Below are 21714 nucleotides of genomic sequence, written 5' to 3' on the forward strand. Positions count from 1 at the left end.
CCTCAACCATCGGTAATTTACTTGGAGCTATATTTTTATTCACCACATGATATGTGTTTTGCTTGGAGCGTCTTGTATGATTTGAGTCTTTGTTTGTTAGTTTGACACAATCATCCTTGCTGTACACACCTTTTAAGAGAGACACACATGATTCGGAATTTGTTAGAATACTCTATGTGCTTCACTTATATCTTTTGAGCTATATAGTTTTTGCTCTAGTGCTTCACTTATATCTTTTAGAGCATGGCGGTGGTTGTATTTTATAGAAATTATTGATCTCTCATGCCTCACTTATATTATTTTGAGAGTCTTAAACAGCATGGTAATTTTCTTTAATTGTGAAATTAATCTTCTATATTGAGTTCATTGAATGTTATGAGAAGTTAGATACTTGATAAGTGTTTTGAGATATAAAGGTGGTAATATTAGAGTGTGCTAGTTGAGTAATTGTGAAATTGAAAAATACTTTGTTAAAGTTGGCAAGTCCCGTAGCATGCACGTATGGTAAAAGTTGTGTGACAATTTTGACACATAGGTGTTCTTTTATTGCTTTCTTTATGAGTGCCGGTCGGGGACGAGCGATGGTCTTTTCCTACCAATCTATCCCTCTAGGGGCATGCGTAGTAGTACTTTGCTTCGAGGGCTAATAAAATTTTGCAATAGGTATATGAGTTCTTTATGACTAATGTGAGTCCATGGATTATACGCACTATCAACCTTTCACAATTTTCTAGCCTCTATGGTACCGCGCATTGCCCTTTCTCACCTTGAGAGTTGGTGCAAACTTCGCTGGTGCATCCAAACCCCATGATATGATACGCTCTATCACACATAAGCCTCCTTATATCTTCCTCAAAACAGCCACCATACCTACCTATCATGGCATTTCCATAGCCATTTCGAGATATATTGCCATGCAACTTTCCACCGTTCCGTTTATTATGACACGCTTCATCATTGTCATATTGCTTTGCATGATCATGTAGTTGACATTGTATTTTGTGGCAAAGCCACTATTCATAATTTTTTCATACATGTCACTCTTGATTCATCGCATATCCCGGTACACCGCCGGAGGCATTCACATAGAGTCATATTTTGTTCTAAGTATTGAGTTGTAATTATTGAGTTGTAAATAATAAAAGTGTGATGATCATCATTATTAGAGCATTGTCCCATGTGAGGAAAGGATGATGGAGACTATGATTCCCCCACAAGTCGAGATGAGATTCCTGACTAAAAAAAAGAGGTCCAAAAAATGAGAGAAAAAGAGAGAAGGGACAATGTTACTATCCTTTTTCACACTTGTGCTTCAAAATAGCACCGTGATCTTCATGATAGAGAGTCTCCTATGTTGTCACTTTCATATACTAGTGGGAATTTTTCATTATAGAACTTGGCTTGTATATTCCAATGATCGACTTCCTCAAAATGCCCTAGGTCTTCGTGAGCAAGCAAGTTGGATGCACACCCACATAGTTTCTTTTGTTGAGCTTTCATATATTTATAGCTCTAGAGCATCCATTGCATGGCAATCCCTACTCCTCTCATTGACATCAATTGATGGGCATCTCCATAGCCTATTGATTAGCCGCGTCAATGTGAGACTTTCTACCTTTTTTGTCTTCTCTCATAACCCCCATCATTATACTTTACTCCACCCATAGTGCTATATCCATGGCTTGCGCTCATGTATTGCGTAAGAGCTGAAAAGGCTGAAGCGCCTTAAAAGTATGAACCAATTGCTCGGCTTGTCATCGGGGTTATGCATGATGAGAACGTTTGTGTGACAATATTGAAACATAGCCTAACTATATGATTTTGTAGGGATAAGCTTTCTTTGGCTATGTTATTTTGATAAGACATAATTGCTTGGTTAGCATGTTTGAAGTATTATTGTTTTTATGTCAACATTAAACTTTTATCTTGAATCTTTCGGATCTAAATATTCATACCACAATAAAAAGATTTACATTGAGAATTATGCTAAGAAGCATTCCACATCAAAAATTCTGTTTTTATCATTTACCTACTCGAGGACGAGCAGGAATTAAGCTTGGGGATGCTTGATACGTCTCCAACGTATCTATAATTTTTGATTGTTCCATGCTATTATATATTTTGTTTTGGATGTTTAATGGGCTTATTTATACACTTTTATATTATTTTTGGGACTAACCTATTAACCGGAGGCCCAGCCCAAATTGCTGTTTTTTTGCCTATTTCAGTGTTTCGCAGAAAAGGAATATCAAACGGAGTCCAAACGGAATGAAACCTTCGGGAACGTGATTTTTGGAACAAACGTGATCCAGAGGACTTGGAGTGGACGTCAAGCAACAGACGAGGAGGCCACAAGGTAGGGGGGCGCGCCCACCCCCACCAGGCGCGCCCTCCACCCTCGTGGGCCCCTCGTGGCTCCACCGACCTACTTCTTCCTCCTATATATACCTACGTACCCCCAAACCATCAGAAGCGCCCACGAAAACCTAATTCCACCGCCGCAACCTTCTGTACCCGTGAGATCACATCTTGGGGCCTTTTCGGGCGTCCTGCCGGAGGGGGCATTGATCACGGAGGGCTTCTACATCAACACCATAGCCTCTCCGATGATGTGTGAGTAGTTTACCTCAGACCTTCGGGTCCATAGTTATTAGCTAGATGGCTTCTTCTCTCTCTTTGGATCTCAATACAAAGTTCTCCTCGATTCTCTTGGAGATCTATTCGATGTAATCTTCTTTTGCGGTGTGTTTGTCGAGATCCGATGAATTGTGGGTTTATGATCAAGATTATCTATGAACAATATTTGAATCTTCTCTGAATTCTTTTATGTATGATTGGTTATCTTTGCAAGTCTCTTCTAATTATCAGTTTGGTTTGGCCTACTAGATTGATCTTTCCTGCAATGCGAGAAATGCTTAGCTTTGGGTTCAATCTAGCGGTGTCCTTTCCCAGTGACAGCAGGGGCAGCAAGGCACGCATTGTATTGTTGCCATCGAGGATAAAAATATGGGGTTTATATCATATTGCATGAGTTTATCCCTCTATATCATGTCATCTTGCTTAAAGCATTACTCTGTTCTTATGAACTTAATACTCTAGATGCATGCTGGATAGCGGTCGATGTGTGGAGTAATAGTAGTAGATGCTCGACAGTAATTCGTTCACCCACCGTAATACTTATGCTATCTTGAGAGAAGCCACTAGTGAAACCTATGGCCCCCGGGTCTATTTTCCATCATATTAATCTTCCGTCAACAAGCTATTTCTATCTTTATTTACCATGCTTTCTTTACTTTTACTCTTTATCATAAAAATACCAAAAATATTATCTTATCATCTCTATCAGATCTCACTCTCGTAAGTGACCGTGAAGGGATTGACAACCCCTTTATCGCGTTGGTTGTGAGGTTCTTATTTGTTTGTGTAGGTGCAAGGGACTTGAGCGTGATCTCCTACTGGATTGATACCTTGGTTCTCAAAAACTGAGGGAAATACTTACGCTACTTTACTGCATCACCCTTTCCTCTTCAAGGGAAAACCAACGCAGTGCTCAAGAGGTAGCAAGAAGGATTTCTACTATCATTATCAACTTTGCATTTTTGGCATCAATATTATGAATATGTGTATCACTACGATCGAGATTCAATAAACCATTCACCTTGGGTGTATGACCACAGAAGGTTTTATTCATGTAAACAGAATAACAATTATTCTTTGACTTAAATGAATAACCGTATTGCAATAAACATGATCCAATCATATTATGCTCAACGCAAACACCAAATAACATTTATTTTAGATTCAACACTAATCCCGAAGGTAAAGGGAGTGTGCGATGGTGATCTTATCAACCTTGGAATCACTTCCAACACACATCGTCACCTTGCCCTCAACTAGTCTTTGTTCATTTTGTAACTCTTGTTTCGAGTTACTAATCATAGCAACTGAACCAGTATCAAATACCCAGGGGCTACTATGAACACTAGTAAAGTACACATCAATAACATGTATATCATATATACTTTTGTTTACTTTGCCATCCTTCTTATCGCCGAGTATTTGGGGTAGTTCCGCTTCCAGTGACCATTTCCTTCGCAGTAGAAGCACTCAGTTTCAGGCTTGGGTCTAGCTTTGGGCTTCTTCATGGGAGCAGCAACTTGCTTGTTATTCTTCTTTGAAGTTCCTCTTTCTTTCCCTTTGCCCTTTTCTTGAAACTAGTGGTCTTGTTAACCATCAACACTTGATGCTATTTCTTGATTTCTATCTTCGCCGATTTCAGTATCACGAAGAGCTTGGGAATTACTTTCGTCATCCCTTGCATATTATAGTTCATCACTAAGTTCTAGTAACTTGGTGATAGTGACTAGAGAACTTTGTCAATTACTATCTTATCTGGAAGATTAACTCCCACTTGATTCAAGCAATTGTAGTACCCAGACAATCTGAGCACATGCTCACTGGTTGAGCTATTCTCCTCCATCTTGTAGGCAAAACTGTCAGAGGTCTCATACCTCTCGACACGGGCATGAGTATGAAGTACCAATTTCAACTCTTAGCACATCTTATATGCTCCGTGGCGTTCAAAACGTTTTTGAAGTCCCGGTTCTAAGACATAAAGCATGGTGCACTAAACTATTAAGTCGTCATCATACCGAGCTTTGTGAAACGTTCATAACGTGTGCATCTGCTCCTGCAATAGTTCTGTCACCTAGCGGTGCATCAAGGACATAATTCTTCTGTGCAGCAATGAGGATAATCCTCAGATCACGGACCTAGTACGCATCATTGCTACTATCAACTTTCAACTTAGTTTTCTCTAGGAACGTATCAAAAATAAAAAGGGGAAGCTATACGCGAGCAATTGATCTACAACATAGATATGCAAATACTATCAGGACTAAGTTCATGATAAATTTAAGTTCAATTAATCATATTACTTAAGAACTCCCACTTAGATAGACATCCCTCTAATCATCTAAGTGATCACGTGATCCATATCAACTAAACCATGTCCGATCATCACGTGAGATGGAGTAGTTTTCAATGGTGAAGATCACTATGTTGATCATATCTACTATATGATTCACGCTCGACCTTTCGGTCTCAGTGTTTCGAGGCCATATATGCATATGCTAGGTCGTCAAGTTTAACCCGAGTATTCTGCGTGTGCAAAACTGGCTTGCACCCGTTGTATGTGAACGTAGAGCTTATCACACCCGATCATCATGTGGTGTCTCGGCACGACGAACTGTCGTAACGGTGCATACTCAGGGATAACACTTATACCTTGAAATTTAGTGAGAGATCATCTTATAATGCTACCGCCGTACTAAGCAAAATAAGATGTATAAAAAGGATAAACATCACATGCAATCAAATACGTGATATGATATGGCCGTCATCATCTTGTGCCTTTGATCTCCATCTCCAAAGCATCGTCATGATCACCATCGTCACCGGCTTGACATCTTTATCTCCATCGAAGCATCGTTGTCGTCTCGCCAACTATTGCTTCTACGACTATCGCTACCGCTTAGTGATAAAGTAAAGCAATTACATGGCGATTGCATTTCATACAATAAAGCGACAACCATATGGCTCCTGCCAGTTGCCGATAACTATTACAAAACATGATCATCTCATACAAAAATTTATATATCATCACGTCTTGACCATATCACATCACAGCAAGCCCTGCAAAAACAAGTTAGACGTCCTCTACTTTGTTGTTGCAAGTTTTACGTGGCTGCTACGGGCTTCTAGCAAGAACCGTTCTTACCTACGAATCAAAACCACAACGATTTTTCGTCAAGTGTGCTGTTTTAACCTTCAACAAGGACCGGGCATACTCAAACTCGATTCAGCTAAAGTTGGAGAAACAGACACCGTCACCTGTGTGCGAAGCACGGCAGTAGAACCAGTCTCATGAACGCGGTCATGTAATGTCGGTCTGGGCCGCTTCATCCAACAATACCGCTGAATCAAAGTATGATATGCTGGTAAGCAGTATGACTATTATCGCCCACAACTCTTTGTGTTCTACTCGTGCATATAGCATCTACGCATAGACCTGGCTCGGATGCCACTGTTGGGGAACGTGGTATTTCAAAAAAATTGCCTACGATCACGCAAGATCTATCTAGGAGAAGCATAGCAACGGGTGGGGAGAATGTGTCTATGTACCCTCGTAGACCGAAAGCGGAAGCGTTTAGTAACACAGTTGATGTAGTCGAACGTCTTCGCGATCCAACCGATCAAGTACCGAACGCACGGCACCTCCGCGATCTGCACATGTTCAGCTCGGTGACGTCCCTTGTACTCTTGATCCAGCTGAGGCCGAGGGAGAGTTTCGTCAGCATGACGGCGTGGTGACGGTGATGATGAAGTTACCGGCGCAGGGCTTCGCCTAAGAACTACGACGATATGACCGAGGTGTGTAACTGTGGAGGGGGGCACCGCACACGGCTAAAAGATCAACTTCTGTGTCTTGGGGTGCCCCCTTGGCCACGTATATAAAGGAGGGAGTAGGAGGAGGCCGGCCTAGGAGGTGCGGGCCTATAGGGGGAGTCCAACTAGGATTCCCAATCCTAGTTGGAGTCCCCTTCCTTTTCCAAGAGGGGAGAGACGGAAGGAGTAGGAGAAGGAGAAGGAAAGAGAGGGGGCGCCGCCCCCTCCCTAGTCCAATTCGGACTTGCCATGGGGGGGGGTGCGGCCACCCCTTGAGGCCCTTCTCTCCTTTCCCGTATGACCCATTAAGGCCCACTACTTCCTCCGGCGAATTCCCGTAACTCTCCGGTACTCCGAAAAATACCCGAATCACTCAAAACCTTTCCGATGCCCGAATATAGCCTTCCAATATATCGATCTTTACGTCTCGACCATTTAGAGACTCCTCGTCATGTCCGTGATCTCATCCGGGAATCCGAACAACCTTCGGTACATCAAATCACATAACTCATAATACAAATCGTCATCGAACGTAAGCGTGCGGACCCTACGGGTTCGAGAACTATGTAGACATGACCGAGACACTTCTCCGGTCAATAAAAAATAGCGGAACCTGGATGATCATATTGGCTCCTACATATTGTACGAAGATCTTTATCGGTCAAACCGCATAACAACATACGTTGTTCCCTTTGTCATCGGTATGTTACTTGCCCGAGATTCGATCGTCGGTATCATCATACCTAGTTCAATCTCGTTACCGACAAGTCTATTTACTCGTTCCGTAATGCATCATCCCGTGACTAACTCATTAGTCACATTGCTTGCAAGGCTTATAGTGATGTGCATTACCGAGATGGCCCAGAGATACCTCTCTGATACAGGGAGTGACAAATCCTAATCTCGATCTATGCCAACCCAACAAACACCTTCGGAGAAATCTGTAGAGCATCTTTATAATCATCCAGTTACGTTGTGACGTTTGATATCACACAAGGTGTTCCTCCGGTATTCGGGAGTTGCATAATCTCATAGTCAGGGAACATGTATAAGTCATGATGAAAGCAATAGCAATAAAACTAAACGATCATTATGCTAAGCTAACGGATGGGTCTTGTCCATCACATCATTCTCCTAATGATGTGATCCCGTTCATCAAATGACAACACATGTCTATGGTCAGGAAACTTAACCATCTTTGATTAACGAGCTAGTCTAGTAGAGGCATACTATGGACACTTTGTTTTGTCTATGTATTCACACATGTATGAAGTTTCCGGTTAATACAATTCTAGCATGAATAATAAAAATTTATCATGATATAAGGAAATATAAATAACAACTTTATTATTGCCTCTAGGGCATATTTCCTTCACCTTCCCCCCTTGAGGGAGGCCGAATTGGGTGGGGGAAGGACTCCATCTCCCCTTTGGTCGGCGCAAGGAGGGGAGTCCTTCCCCTCCTTGTGGCGCCCCTTCCTCGCCCCTCAACCTATATATACTAGAGGTTCAAGGCACTTTTGGATACTCCCTCCATTTACTTATACAAGGTTACTATGAAAAATATATTTTAAATCTGTATAAGGCCATCAACAGTAATCGAGACAAAAGTTAATGATATTTCATCGTACTAGCAACCTGTTTAATGCTTGCATGCATGCAGTCATAATGATACTCAGCTATAACGTCCAATCAGTTTCCTATTCTTTTTTTGCATGAATGTGGCGTATTAATGATCTCCGTAAACGAAAAAAAAGTTGGCTTGCAAAGAAAGCATTAATTTTTATCTTCGTACCTGTAACCTAAGTTTGTGGCCTTGTATATCAAAATGAAGGGAGTACACAAGTTTTGGAGCCTCCTCTAGTTCCTCTAGTTCTAGTTGTAGTTGGTCCTAATTAATCAATTAGAGCTTGACCTAGATCCTCTAATCCTCACAATTAGAATCCCACTGTGGTTCTAATCTCCCCCTAATTCTTCGACGACGATTAGTTCTGGACGGTGAAGCTCTCCCAGATCGCGAAGACCATACGCTTGCAACCAAGTAGAGAGGTCGTACTTTCGGTTTCCCGTTCGACGAATCGTTCGCGGGCGGTTCGCGGGATAGTTCATCTACGGTTCGAGGGACTCCAAGTAAAATCTACCCTGACTCGTCTAATTCCGCTGCACTCCGGAGTCGGTAACGATCGTGATCCAAACCTTATATGCACCTTCATATTGTTTCAGGGTTATTGTAGGGCGATTTTTTTTGTTTTCTACTACGTTTCCCAACATATAGCCATCACTACTGCTTTGATGATGTCCCTAAGGTAAAAAACGAATGGGAAGCCCGTTCGGGCTAGGGGCTGAGTCCAGGTTCATATCTTTGACACGAGTTGGCTTCCTAGTAGGCGTTCCTTAAATATCTATGTACTCCGTCCTCTCCAAAATAATCGAAGTGTTTGGTTTGTCCTAATTCAAATTTTATTAATGTTGACCATGTCTATATAAAAATATATCAACATCTACAATATTAAATTTCTTTCATTACATCACATTTATTATGAAATATATATATATATATATATATATATATATATATATATATATATATATATATATATATATATATATATATATATATGATGTTGTAGATCTTGATAAATTTCTATAGGCTTGGTGAAACCTAAAAAAGTTTGACTTGAGACCATTTTAGGAACATGGGGAGTAGCTCGCAAGGGTTTCTCCAATGTTAACCCTCAAACCTCCCACATCCATCCGGACCGAGCGGTTCAGATCCATTTTGCCATCCAACCGGGTGCCCCTTCAGTCCGTGGACTGGTCCGAGTGTCTGTTTTCCCGCAAACCAGAGGCAACCGGGGCGGGGGGAGGGGTGCGGGAGTCCAGACAATCGCCACATAGGACTCTGACAGCCCCAACCCACTCAAATCCCCCTCCCGGTCCACTTTTTTGCACTCCAACCCTGCCCCCACCCCCCTGCTTTGCATCTACACGCTCCTCGTCCGCTACCACCAATGTTCCTTTTGGCCACCGCACATGCATCCTTGGATGTTCGCAGCCAGCCAGCCACCAGCAACGGGCCTACCCACCTTGGACTACGCCTTCATCCACCCAAGATCCCTCCGTAGCCAGGTACTCTCCACGCTAGTGCTGACGACGTCCATGAGATCTTTTTGTTGAACTTGTTGTCATTTTCTAGAGTAATTCGATGGTAGGGTAGTTGGTGAGGGAGGATGAGTTGATGTGCAATGCATAGTTGGTCATATTCGTGGACTTTGTAGGCATGAACTCATGGGGCTCAATCTTTTGGCAGCGCGTGCATGCTTCTTTTCATGAACAAAAGAACTTCATGCCCTACGAAATGCGCGTCATCCGTGAACGCAATATGAAGTTGATATCGCATCGATAGTACACCATCTAAACTCCGTCATGAACTATTGCAGTGTGATTCATCGAGTGGAGATAATGTGGCCGTTGGGCTCGTCAACCATGGAGATCATAAGTTTTACTTCTTGTTGCTCTACATGTTGGTTAATTCATTCATTCACTTAATGTTGCTTTACACGTTGTATAGCCGGCACATGTTGTCTTGTTGTACTACAGGACCGAGGGCGGGTCACTCACACACGTACATCGTTGGCTAAAAACTATAGGGGCAGTATGTGTGGTACGACATATGTCCATTCTAGACTTGAGAATCGTTGAATTGGGAAACAATGATTTCAAAAAACTTGTTGAACATCAAGTTACTTCAGATGTAATATTTACATTTGAACTATTTTTGCACTAGGCATATCTGCATTTTATTTATGGAAGAATCGTGCTATTTTATATAGTTATTTTGAGTGTTGTGGTCTTTGGAAAAACTAAGGCAGACATTTAGGGGACAAGATTGGATGGCCGGCTCCAGCATTAGTGTCCGCAGACTGGTCTGGACCAGTCTATTAACAAATAGTGTGTCTGTTTTTGGGGTTAGTGTTGGAGATGCCCTAAGATCATTAGTGTATTGAGGTGAAGAAGGAGATCAACGCGCGCAAAGAGAGCGCAGTCGTGGCGGCAGCCTCAAGCGCCTAATGATTCATTCTTGTATTGCCTGTCGATAAATTGTCGTATTTAATTTTGATACTTTTAAAAAAAGAGGATATACCCCCGGCCTCTACATATGAACGACGCATGCAACAATTTTACTAATTATTCACAAAGACCTTACAAAGTAATACAACCTCATCATCTTGGCAACACATGTCGCTACTCCTATCCCCTTGATGAAGAGGTGCCGAATGTTCGAACCGAATACCGAACAGACTCGCACCAAGGCCTAACATCTAAAGCCGGGTACCCCATCCAAGCCACAATGCCGGGATTGGAACAGACACCGGTCCGGCGCACTCTCAGTGTACCCCACATGCGCACTCAAGCCTGTATACACATCCAAGAATGACGCCCCCAAGGGGGAGACACCACAAGAGCGCTGCCATCATCCGATCTACTGATCTAGGGTTTCCCCTGGAGGTAGCAGATAGTGGTCTAGAACTTCTCAACGGCGATGCCTTCAAGGAGGGAACGACACCGAAGAGCCCCGCCATCGCCGACCTTGGCAGCTAGCCGAGAGCAAGTTTTCACCCAGATCAGCTCGAAGAACCTCCATCAAGCGTCTTGTGCACGGATCGCTACCTTCTCTGACGGGGACTAGACAAAAAGGGTCCAGCTGCCGCCGCCTGATCGGCCACGACACCACCACGGTGCCTAAGCAGCCGGTGTGGTCAGGCCCACCGTGCTAGCCCATCGCCGTAGAACTGAGCCACCGGCCCACCCAAGCCCATCTGGGTCGGGCGAGATCCGTGAACCCAGCTTGCCACCACAGGAGCGCCACAGGCCCGGGGTGGCCGCTTATTGCCATGTAGAGTTCAGGTGTATGCTCATTGTATTATGTATTTTCTCGATGCTCCATTTTGAGCAAATGAAATCCACCCTTTGTCAATAATGATAGCCATTCATAAAAAAAGGAACTGCAAAAAATTTCGTTAACAGAAAACTAACTAAAAGTCCTTTTCCTCAAATTTCACCTAAAATACGTTTTATAGAAACTGAGCTGTATCCAAACAACCACTTACGTATCTGCATAGGTCATAATAATAAGAACAAAAGAAGCAGGTATCCGCAAACGCCAAGCGACGGTATCCTTCGGCTCCGCGGTTGCTCTCGATTCCACGAAAATGAAGACAACATCCTGATTTATTAACAGTTACAACGTCTCCGCTTGGGTTTCTTGCCACGCTCTGCCGATGGAAACAACAACAAAAAACGAATCCAGCCTTTTGTTTGTCCTTGGTGTGTGGCACATCGTTTTCCACAATTCCCATCGGTAACCGCGAAAATGTTGTGACGAGAAAGAAGAAGCAAGAAGATAAGAAAAACATGTGATGCCAAGCAGGGCAGAGCACCCACCCTCGTATCACATCGACGACACTTGCTGTGCCTATATAAGATTCCATCTTCCACCGCACCTGCTCTAGTTGTACCGCACCACACAGTTTGATTACAGTATAAGAAACTAATGGAGGTCGCCGTAGCAGCAACCACACTCGGAGTCGGAGGTGACGTGTCTTCTCCTTCATCGCTGAGCCTGCTCTGCGGTCTCTCTGCGCTGCTCGTCCTCCTGTGGGCGCTCTCCCGGGCCGCCGAGACATGCTGGCTGAGGCCGCGGCGGCTCAGCCGGGCGCTCAGGGCGCAGGGCCTCGGCGGCACGGCGTACCGCTTTCCCGCCGGGGACCTCGCGGACAACGGCCGGCTCAACGAGGAGGCTCGGTCCAAGCCCATGCCGCCGTGCCACGACATTGTGCCCCGTGTGGCGCCACACCTCCTCAACATCGTCAAGGAACACGGTAGTAGAATTTTGTTGTTGCTCAAGTTGAATTTCTCTCTGGTCCAATATGTCTTTCTTTTTCGTTTTTCCGACATGAAAATTGATATTACAGTATACTGAAGTATCTACTATTGCTCTTCAGTATACTGAAGTATCTATTGACATGAAAATTGATATCACAATATGTTACTATTGCTCTTCTTTTACGGGCATCTGATGACCTAATCCTGCTCAAGGTAGCATTAAAACAAGATATTATTGCTGTCTCTACTTCATTTTTAAACCCAAAAATTTCTGACGGCAATCAATTTTGAACTGCATGTAGGCAACGTTTGCATCACCTGGTTTGGACCAGTCCTAAGGATGGTCATAGCAGAGCCAAAGCTAGTGAGAGAGATCCTATCAGACAAGTCGGGCCATTTCGAAAAATTCACCAACAAACGTCTGGGAAAACTGATAGCCCTTGGGCTTGCGAGCTACGACGGTGAGAAATGGGCGACGCACAGGAGGATCTTGAACCCCGCTTTCCATCTCGAAAAGCTCAAGGTAGTACTATTCTTTCTTACTAGGGTAGCTCCTAACCCGATCAGGGTGTGTGTGTGCGCGCGCTAACTGAAGCTGTTTACAGAGCATGTTGCCGGCTTTCTCCACATGCTGCACCGAGTTGATAAGCAGCTGGGAAAGTAAACTAGCCGGTTCTGATGGATCACATGAAATAGACATATGGGAGGATTTCCAGAACCTCACCGGAGACGTGATCTCTCGCACGTCGTTCGGTAGCAGCTTCATGGAAGGGCGAAGGATCTTCCAGCTTCAGGCAGAGCAAGCGGAGCGAATTATCAAGGCCTTCCAGTATATGTACATCCCAGGCTACCTGTAAGCACACTTCCTGTACCAATTACTCTTGACATAGTCCTTTTTATTCTGAAGTACAGTAACTTTTTTCCTTGTAAAATTCAGAGTAAGCATGAATGATGCGACTGCCCTTTTTCAGCTTTTTTCCAACCGAAAACAACAAGAGGATGAAGCAGATCAACCGAGAGATTGAAGGGCTCCTGAGAGGCATCATCGAGAAGCGGGAGCGCGCGATGGAGAACGATGGGCTTAGTAGCGGCAACGACTTGCTTGGCTTGATGCTGCAGTCGAACAAGGAGAGCGGGGCGTCGAGGATGAGGATGAGCACCGAGGATGTGATCGAGGAGTGCAAGCTCTTCTACTTCGCGGGGATGGAGACCACGTCCGTGCTGCTCACCTGGACGCTGGTCGTCCTGGGCATGCACCCCGAGTGGCAGGATCGGGCCAGGGAAGAAGTCCTCAGCGTCTTCGGCAAGGACAAGCCCAACTTCGACGGCCTCAGCCGACTCAAAACGGCAAGTGTCTCTCACACTTTACTTTTAAGTTTCGCCTAGAAGCCATTGCTGACTATGATTTGGCTCCAATTTCCTTGTCCAGGTGACGATGATACTGTATGAAGTGCTCAGGTTGTACCCACCGGCGGTCACGCTGAACCGGAAGACATCCAGACAGATGCAGATTGGAGGCATCACCTACCCTGCCGGCGTGCTGCTGGAGCTGCCGATAATCATGGTTCACCACAACCCGGATGTATGGGGGAAAGACGTGCTGGAGTTCAAGCCGGAGAGGTTTGCGGAGGGGATCTCCAAGGCAACCAAGGACCAGCCGGTCTTCTTCCCATTCGGCTGGGGCCCGAGGATTTGCATCGGCCAGAACTTCGCGATGCTGGAAGCCAAGATGGCGCTGAGCATGATCCTTCAGCGTTTCGAGTTCCAGCTCTCACCTTCCTACACGCATGCGCCGTACACGGTCATCACACTGCATCCTCAGCATGGAGCGCAGATTATACTCAAGAGTCTCTGATCGTCATCTTGTCTTGCGGCTTTGTCGACCTGTCGTCGGGTAACTTGGTAAGTGGAAGAAGTAAATTGAATCAAGTGAACTAGACTCTTTCATTTGATCCTAAAACTGGGTATTTGTACATGGTTAAGTACGTGTTGTTCACACCGGTTACGGGGAACACAACTGTTAGCAAAGTTGGTTCATACAGGGAAAGGGTGCCTCAAAAAAAAAGAAAAGGAAAGGTGCCTGTTCAGAGCAGGCACCGATACAGAAAAGAGGCGGGACGGGATCTGACCATTTTTCTGCCACCGTAGTCTCTGCCGGTAGGATAACACTGCCTACCGTCATGGTCTTGGTCTTCGATGATAGAATTTAATTGTGTCATGAAAAATACCCTACTGCCAATATCTTCCTTTTTAAAAATGACGTCGCCTGTGCATGCATGCCGTCTGGGCTGGACCGCGTTTTGCAATTATGGCTGCAAATGTGCAGGCTGCCTGCGCTGCCTACTGCCTGCCTAGCTAGCTACCCGTGCATCCCATCAATTGTTTAAGTTTGTGACATGTCCAAGCTAGGAGCTACGTGCTAGCAGTGGCGGAGCCAGGATTGGCCGACGCCCCAGGCGAGAAACTAAGGGTCAAAAAATAACCCCCCTCCCCCTCCCTGAAAAATACAGTTTCAAAGCATATAAAAGTGTAAAAAAAGACTCTCGTACGCTACGTACCAGCAGCACATGCCCTTCTGTCTTTGTTGTTTTCGTTCACTTTTTTGTTATTGGGCTGGCTAATGGCCCAACAACAGGGGCATGAAGTGGGCTGCGCCCCAGGCCGTTTTTTTTTCCTCTAGATATATAGGCTGGGAAATTTGTCACGCCCCAGGCCACTGCCTAGGGCCCAGATCCGCCCATGCGTGCTAGTAATGATGCATGTGGGTGGAAAGAGAAAGGAAAAAATGGATGCGAGTGGATGTTTGTGCATACTATGCAGTGCGTCACAGAGACCAATGCTTGCATGCACTCACATGTGTCTCGTAATAGTGTATAGCCTACCGCCAAGTACAATGGCCAAGTACAATGGCGTAGGGTTACACAGCTTACCACCAATGACTATGGCGGTAAGATATGTTGCACTTTAAATGGTCGTGACAGCGTAGTTAAGTTCTACCGCCACTGACCTCGGCGGTAGGTTGTGTAACCGTCCAATGACTACAGCAGTAAGAAAAAGGGCCAGATCCTGATTTTTTTTGAACTAGGGTCAGATCCGGCTAAACTTTTGCAAAAAGGTCAAAACAACAAATTTAGCCTCCGCCCGGCGCTTGGGCAAACAGCAAATACCTATGGCATTTTAAGGCGTCTTCAACCAATCGTCTAAAACGGACATAGTATTCGTCTGTGGACAGTGATACGGGTCAACCAAACGAAATTTGAACACAGTATAATTTTCATGCAAATTGGATGATTTTCATTTAAACCGGACCAAATTCATGGCATTTTCAACACAAAAGCAGACATGATTTTTTTAACATAGCAAAACCTAGTCTACATCTTTGTTGTCCCTGGAGGCGTCCATGTTCCACGTCCCGTTCTTCCCCACGTGCAGCGAGCTCAACGGCCATGACCTCCGGGAAGTGAAGTTACGGATCGCCGACGAGGGGAGGAGTAGGACATGGGACATGGAGGTGTCCACATTCGTGTCCCACCTTCTACACTTCCACGTCGGAGTCTATGTGGATGTGACCCGTCGAGGTCAATGTTGAATATTTGAGGAATTTTCCGTTAAGTTTAATCAAAATAATAGTGGATAAAACATGAATAAGATAATAGCGAAGATAATCAAAACAAACAATAGGTTAGTGAAACTAGTCATGCAATCAAGGTGATAAGAAATAAGTATCATATTCATATCGATTGCTGCAACTCGTAAGCTAAATGCTAATCCTAACAAAGAGGATACGATGGCATACAGAGCAGCGTAAGAGGAAGCAGGTGCACCATTCGCGAACTCGCGGTAGGTTTGCCCCTCCGCCAGCCGATGATGCGCAAGGAGGGCGAGGTTATATGTTGGTCTTCCAACGCGAGGAGGAACGCCTCCACTAGCGGCGTCGGCTGCTCCTCCTCCATGACGTCGTTGAAGTGTGCATGCGCCTGCTCAATGGTGCAGCCGGCATGGACAAGCTCAGGCGCGGGTGTCGGATCGTTGTCAAATGCCTCCTCCATTGTCGATCCTTGTCGCTCACCTCCAGCGAGCTTGCCGGCAAGCTAACCTCTATCCTCTGCGCACGACAGGACTGCCAGTTGGCCGCAAGACTATGAGTATTGGGCTTCAGATCAGGTGCTCTAACTCTACACTTGTTAGTGCCTTCTCTGATGCTGATTGGGCTGGCTGTAGTAATGATAAAAAATCAATAGGAGCATTTTCAGTATTTTTTGGCTCTAATCTTACTTCTTAGAGTGCCAGAAAGCAGGCCACAATATCAAGGTCAAGCACAGAGGTTGGATACAAATCTTTGGCAAATACAACTACTGAGATCATTTGGATGGAATCCTTGCTTGCACAATTTGGGATTAAACAACATCGTGTGTCCTATGGTGTGATAATCTAGGAGCAACTTATTTGTCTGCTAATCATATCTTTCATGATATGAGCAAATGCGTCGAGATTAATTTTCACTTCGTATGAGAAAGAGTTGCAGAAAAGAAGTTGGAGATATGATTCATTTCATCCAAGATCAATTGGCAAACGGGTTCACAAAAGCCCTTCCTGTAAGGCCATTTGAGGAATTCAATAAGAATATAAATTTAGCACAGCTTAAATTAAGAGAGGGTGTTAGATAATATGGTTTAATTCCATATCGTAATCTCAACTACACTTATCTCTATTCCCTCTCGTAGTTATCCCGTTCTCTCACCTGTACACGCTGCATCTAAGCGATCGACATGAACTTGCATGCCACTGTGACACCCCTGATTCAATCGTACACTAATCATACACGCAAACGTGTACGATCAAGATCAGGGACTCACAAGAAGATATCACAACACAACTCTAAACATTAATAAAAGTCATACAAGCTCCATATTACAAGCCAGGGGCCTCGAGGGCTTGAATACGTAGCTTGATACATAAGCGAGTCAGCGGAAGCAACAATATCTGAGTACATGCATAAGTTGAACAAGTTTTGCCTTAAGAAGGCTAGCACAAACATCAACGATCGAAGAGGAAAGGCCTCCTTCCTGGGACCTCCTAAGTACTCCTGGTCGTCGGCGGGCTCCACATAGTAGTAGGCACCCTCGGGGTGGTAGTAGTAGTCGACTGGGGTGGCATCTGGCTCCAGGGATCCACCATCTGGTTGCAACAACCAGAAAGAAGAAAGAAGGGGGAAAGGGGGAGCAAAGCAACCGTGAGTACTCATCCAAAGTACTCGCAAGCATCAGATCTAAACTAAGTATGCATTGGTATCAAATGAAAGGGTTGTATTTGTGGACTGAACTGCAGAAGGCCAGAATAGAGGGGAAGGCCTAGCCTATCGAAGACTAGCATCTTCAAGCAGCTCCAAGCATCTTGCACCATGTAGAAGAGTAAAGAATAGCAGTTTATAATTAACAAGCATGTTGTAGAATTAATGCCGAGAGATCCTTCCTCGACTCCCTGCGAGGAAGCAATCCCGGGGCCACATATCCATCACATATCAAGTATCCATTTCTAGTTATATAAGATCTGGATACAAGTCTGAACGTCCATTACCGTGGACACGGTATTCGAATATATATCTTCCCTGCAGGGGTGCACCACGTTACCCAACACGCTCGATCACTCTGGCCGGACACACTTTTCTGGGTCAATGCCCGGCCTCGGAAGATCAACACGTCGCAACCCTACCTAGGCTCAGCAGAGAGGTCCCCGTCGGTATACATCCTAAGCACTCCAGGGTCTGGGCCCATCGCCCGTTGCACTCGGGGTCGTTGTGTGCAGGGTGGATACCAGCACCACCCGTGTAGTGGATGGCACGATCCGACCGTGCCACAATGCTGAACTGGACATCTGACAAAGCTTCGGCTGATACCACGACGTCGAGGCCCATATCTATTCTCACGTGGTGGTTAGTGCGTAAAGGCCAAATGCCAATTCAGAACAAATACCCAAACCTATTAATGCATTATTAAAAGAAGTGATGGCTGCCGGGACAAGTCCGGAGCTATCACCCCCTCCTGGGTGATACCGCTAAACAGCCAGCCGCCACCGTAACTCCTCGGGTGCTCTCCGGGCCCGCCCGACTTTCACCAATGTCTCAAATAAATTTAATGTAACCATGTGGCCAAACATCAAGGGGAAAACCCAAGGAATCACCCTCGGAGGATTCCACTCGATGTAATCATCAAGGTGAACGTAAGAGGAACCACCCTCGAGGTTCACACTTGAGGTGTTGCACGACAGAGCCGTATCGGGAATGGTGAAGGAGGAACCACCCTCGTTGACCACGACCGAATAGCTACACTACAGAATTATCATCAGGAGTGCGTTATGAGGTACCACCCTCGGCACTCGATAGTAGCTCTGCAGTGTCGAGCAACAAAAGGGGCGTGATGTGATGTGAGGTGTCGGGCTCTGGTCGTCGATCATGTTGATCGAGTCGTCGATGATGAAGCAGGGGCAACAAGGACAAGTGGGGGTCACTGATGGATCACTAACCAACCTATACTAAGAAGTTTAGGATAAGGAGGTAAGGTACAACAGCAGGTTACAAAAGCAGGCTATGCATCAGAATAGGAGCAATCAATTACAGTAGCAAAATCTAATGCAAGCATGAGAGAATGGAATGGGCGATATCGGGATGATCAAAGGGGGGGCTTGCCTGGAAGCTCCGCTGAAAGGGAAGAAGGGTCGTCGTCGACGTAGTCGATCACAGTGGCATCAGCAGTGGTCTCGGGTCTACCGGAGAAGAAGAGGGGGAAGAAACAGTAAATACAAAGCACACAGATGCATGACATGAAATGAGCGGTGCTAGGGGTGTTCTAATGCAGTGCTACACGATACTGGCGAAGGGGAATAACATCCGGGAAAGTTTTCCCGAAGTTGGTATTTTCGGACAGATGAATCGGAGAGGGACGATTGCATGTTCGCTATGATAGAGATGTGTTGCAGATGAACGGACTGCGTATTCGGATTCATCTCGTCGTTCTCAGCAACTTTCATGTATAAAACTTTTTCATCCGAGTTACGGTTTATATTCTATGATTTTATAAAGTTTTAACAATATTCTTAAATTAATATTAATTTGAAAATAATGAGTAAATGTTAGGTGCACCCAGATCTGTGTACACAGAAGTGTACCACAGGGTGACATGTGGGTCGAGGAGGTCCCAGTTGACCAGTCAACGTTTGACTGGTCAACAGGGGGTGGGGTCCCCCTGTCATGCACACACATTTATCTAACTACTGATTAAATTAACTAATCTAGTTCATTAGTTTAATTAAGATTAAGTTAATAAGCATTTAACTAATTAATTAATTAAATTTATTAATATATCTTTTAACATTTCTCATTTTTTTAGAAAAGGAGGCGTGGGGCCTACTGGGCAGTGGCTCAGAGCCATAGCGGGCGCAACAGGCGCTGGGCGCTCGCCCAGGGGCGCGGTAGGGGCCACAGAAGGGGCGACCGGCGCTGGTTGGCGGGCAGGGGCCGCGAGCGGGGCCGGTGAGGTCAGGTGGCGGCGGGCGTGGGCCGGCTTGGTTGGGCGCGGCGGCTGCGGTAGCCAGCCGCAGGAGCAACGGCGGGGAGGCGTAGCAGGCGAAGGGCTGCAACGGGGCTAGGCGGGGGAGCCACGGCGTGTGCGCCCAGGTTGGCCAGAGGCGGAGGCAGGGGTGGCCGCGGGAGCGCGCGGCAAGGGCGGCTGCGGCACCGACAAGCGTCAGCAGCGGGCGGAGCACAGCAGCTAGCAGCGTGGCAAGGCGGGGCGGAGGGGACTGGAGCCGCGGTCGCGGTGGTGGACGGGCGGTGCCAGCGGCAGCAGCAGGCAGCCGCGGGTCGGGTGGGCGTAGCAGCAGCTTAGCAGGGCGGCAGCGATGCAGCAGCCTCGCAGCAGAGCAGTAGCGAGCGCGAGGGGAGGTGGTGGCCGGGCGCGGGTTGCGAGCGAAACAGGGGAAGCGGACGAGGATGCCTATGTGTGGCCTCAACGCGGCGGACGTGGGGTAGGGGAGCGGCGAGCGGAGCGCCGGCGACGCACAGGGGAAGCAGCGGTGAGCAGCAGCAGTCTGCGACGGTCATGCGCGGCAGCACAGCAGGCGTTCGCGACGGCAGAAGCCGAGAAGCGGCAGTGAGCAGCGCACAGGCAAGCAACACAGCAGCGGGAACGGCGCAACGCAGCACGCAGTAAGCAGCAGCTCGAAGAGCAGCCGCAAGCGGCTGTAGCATGGGTGAGCGGGCGCGGCGACCGGAGAAGAACGTGGCATCGGTGCGGGGAGCAAGCTACGGAGAGATGGCGTATAAACGGAGGAAGGGAGAGGGGCAGGGGCTCACGTTGCGGCACACGAAGGCCGTTGGGGGCTTAGTAGCACAGGGCAGTGGCCGGAGTCGAAGGCGACGCGGCGACGGTGATCCCAGGAAGAAGACGAAGTGGGCGACGACGCTGGTGGTCCTCCTCGTCGATCCACGGTCATAGGCGAAGCAGAGGAGGCCAGCAGACCGGCTGGACACGAGACCAGCGCGCGGGGGTAACGGAGGCCATGCCGGTGAGCTTGGCCATGGCGACAGCAGGGCTGGTGGATCTGGCGAGGGAAGGGAGGTCGGGAGGGCGAGGAGCGAGAGCATGTCTAGTAGAGCCCTCAAACCCTTAAATCTAAAACTAGTTTTAAGGGTTGAGAATTGGCCATTTTTGACACTTTTAAGGGTTGAAAAACAGAGGCAAAGACTAGAACCCTCAAACCCAACCCTTATAACAGAATATCTCAAACCAAACCCTTATAACGGAATATTCTGTTATAAGGGTTGGGTTTGACGGTTCTAGTCTTTGCCCCAACCCCAACCCTTAAAACTGTCATTTGACATATCACAATTTTCATCATCTCAATAACACCGAATAGTACTTTCAAACACATAATAATCATTCAATTTATTACAACAATGTTTTGAAGCAAATTATAATAATTGTTCAAATCAAATAGGACATAGAAAAGTAAACAAAGGTAGATCATGGGCCTTGGCGCCGCCCAGCCAACTGCCACTGGTGCTCTACTAGATCATCCCGGAGCTGACCATGAGTGTTTGCATCCTCAATCTGACGATGTGCTTCAAGAGAAGCTTGTACGCGACAAGGGTTTCTTTCCGGTTGCACACGAGTACCAACATTGTCATAGAAACAAGGCAGTTTTAACCCTCTCTCATCCTTGATGATCATGTTGTGTAGAATCACACAACATTTCATGATCTTCTCCAAGGTTTTTTTGTCCCAAAAACGAGCTCGACCCCGAACTATGGCAAATCTTGCTTGCAAAACACCGAAAGCTCTCTCAATATCCTTGCGGGCTGCCTCTTGTGCCTTGGTGAAATGAG

The 21714-nt window shown here is 46.2% G+C and overlaps 1 protein-coding gene across 1 annotated transcript; it reads left to right on the top strand.

Annotated features, from left to right (window-relative positions):
- Positions 1-11941: 11941 nt before the first annotated feature.
- LOC123078619 (cytochrome P450 72A14) lies at positions 11942-14344 on the top strand. Its single transcript, XM_044501186.1, has 5 exons — positions 11942-12328; positions 12635-12855; positions 12938-13185; positions 13304-13679; positions 13762-14344. The coding sequence occupies exons 1-5, from the start codon at positions 12001-12003 to the stop codon at positions 14185-14187; spliced, it is 1599 nt and encodes a 532-aa protein (XP_044357121.1). The 5' UTR covers positions 11942-12000; the 3' UTR covers positions 14188-14344.
- The last annotated feature ends 7370 nt before the right edge of the window (positions 14345-21714 follow it).

This window comes from Triticum aestivum, chromosome 3D, assembly GCF_018294505.1.
Source record: "Triticum aestivum cultivar Chinese Spring chromosome 3D, IWGSC CS RefSeq v2.1, whole genome shotgun sequence".
NCBI lineage: Eukaryota > Viridiplantae > Streptophyta > Magnoliopsida > Poales > Poaceae > Triticum > Triticum aestivum.

Excerpts from the sequence above, each read along its gene's own strand:
- LOC123078619 (XM_044501186.1), top strand. The coding sequence starts at position 12,001 with ATGGAGGTCGCCGTAGCAGCAACCACACTCGGAGTCGGAGGTGACGTG. Across the intron at positions 13,186-13,303 it reads ATGTACATCCCAGGCTACCT|CTTTTTTCCAACCGAAAACA; the intron begins GTAAGCACACTT and ends GCCCTTTTTCAG. Across the intron at positions 13,680-13,761 it reads GCCTCAGCCGACTCAAAACG|GTGACGATGATACTGTATGA; the intron begins GCAAGTGTCTCT and ends TTCCTTGTCCAG.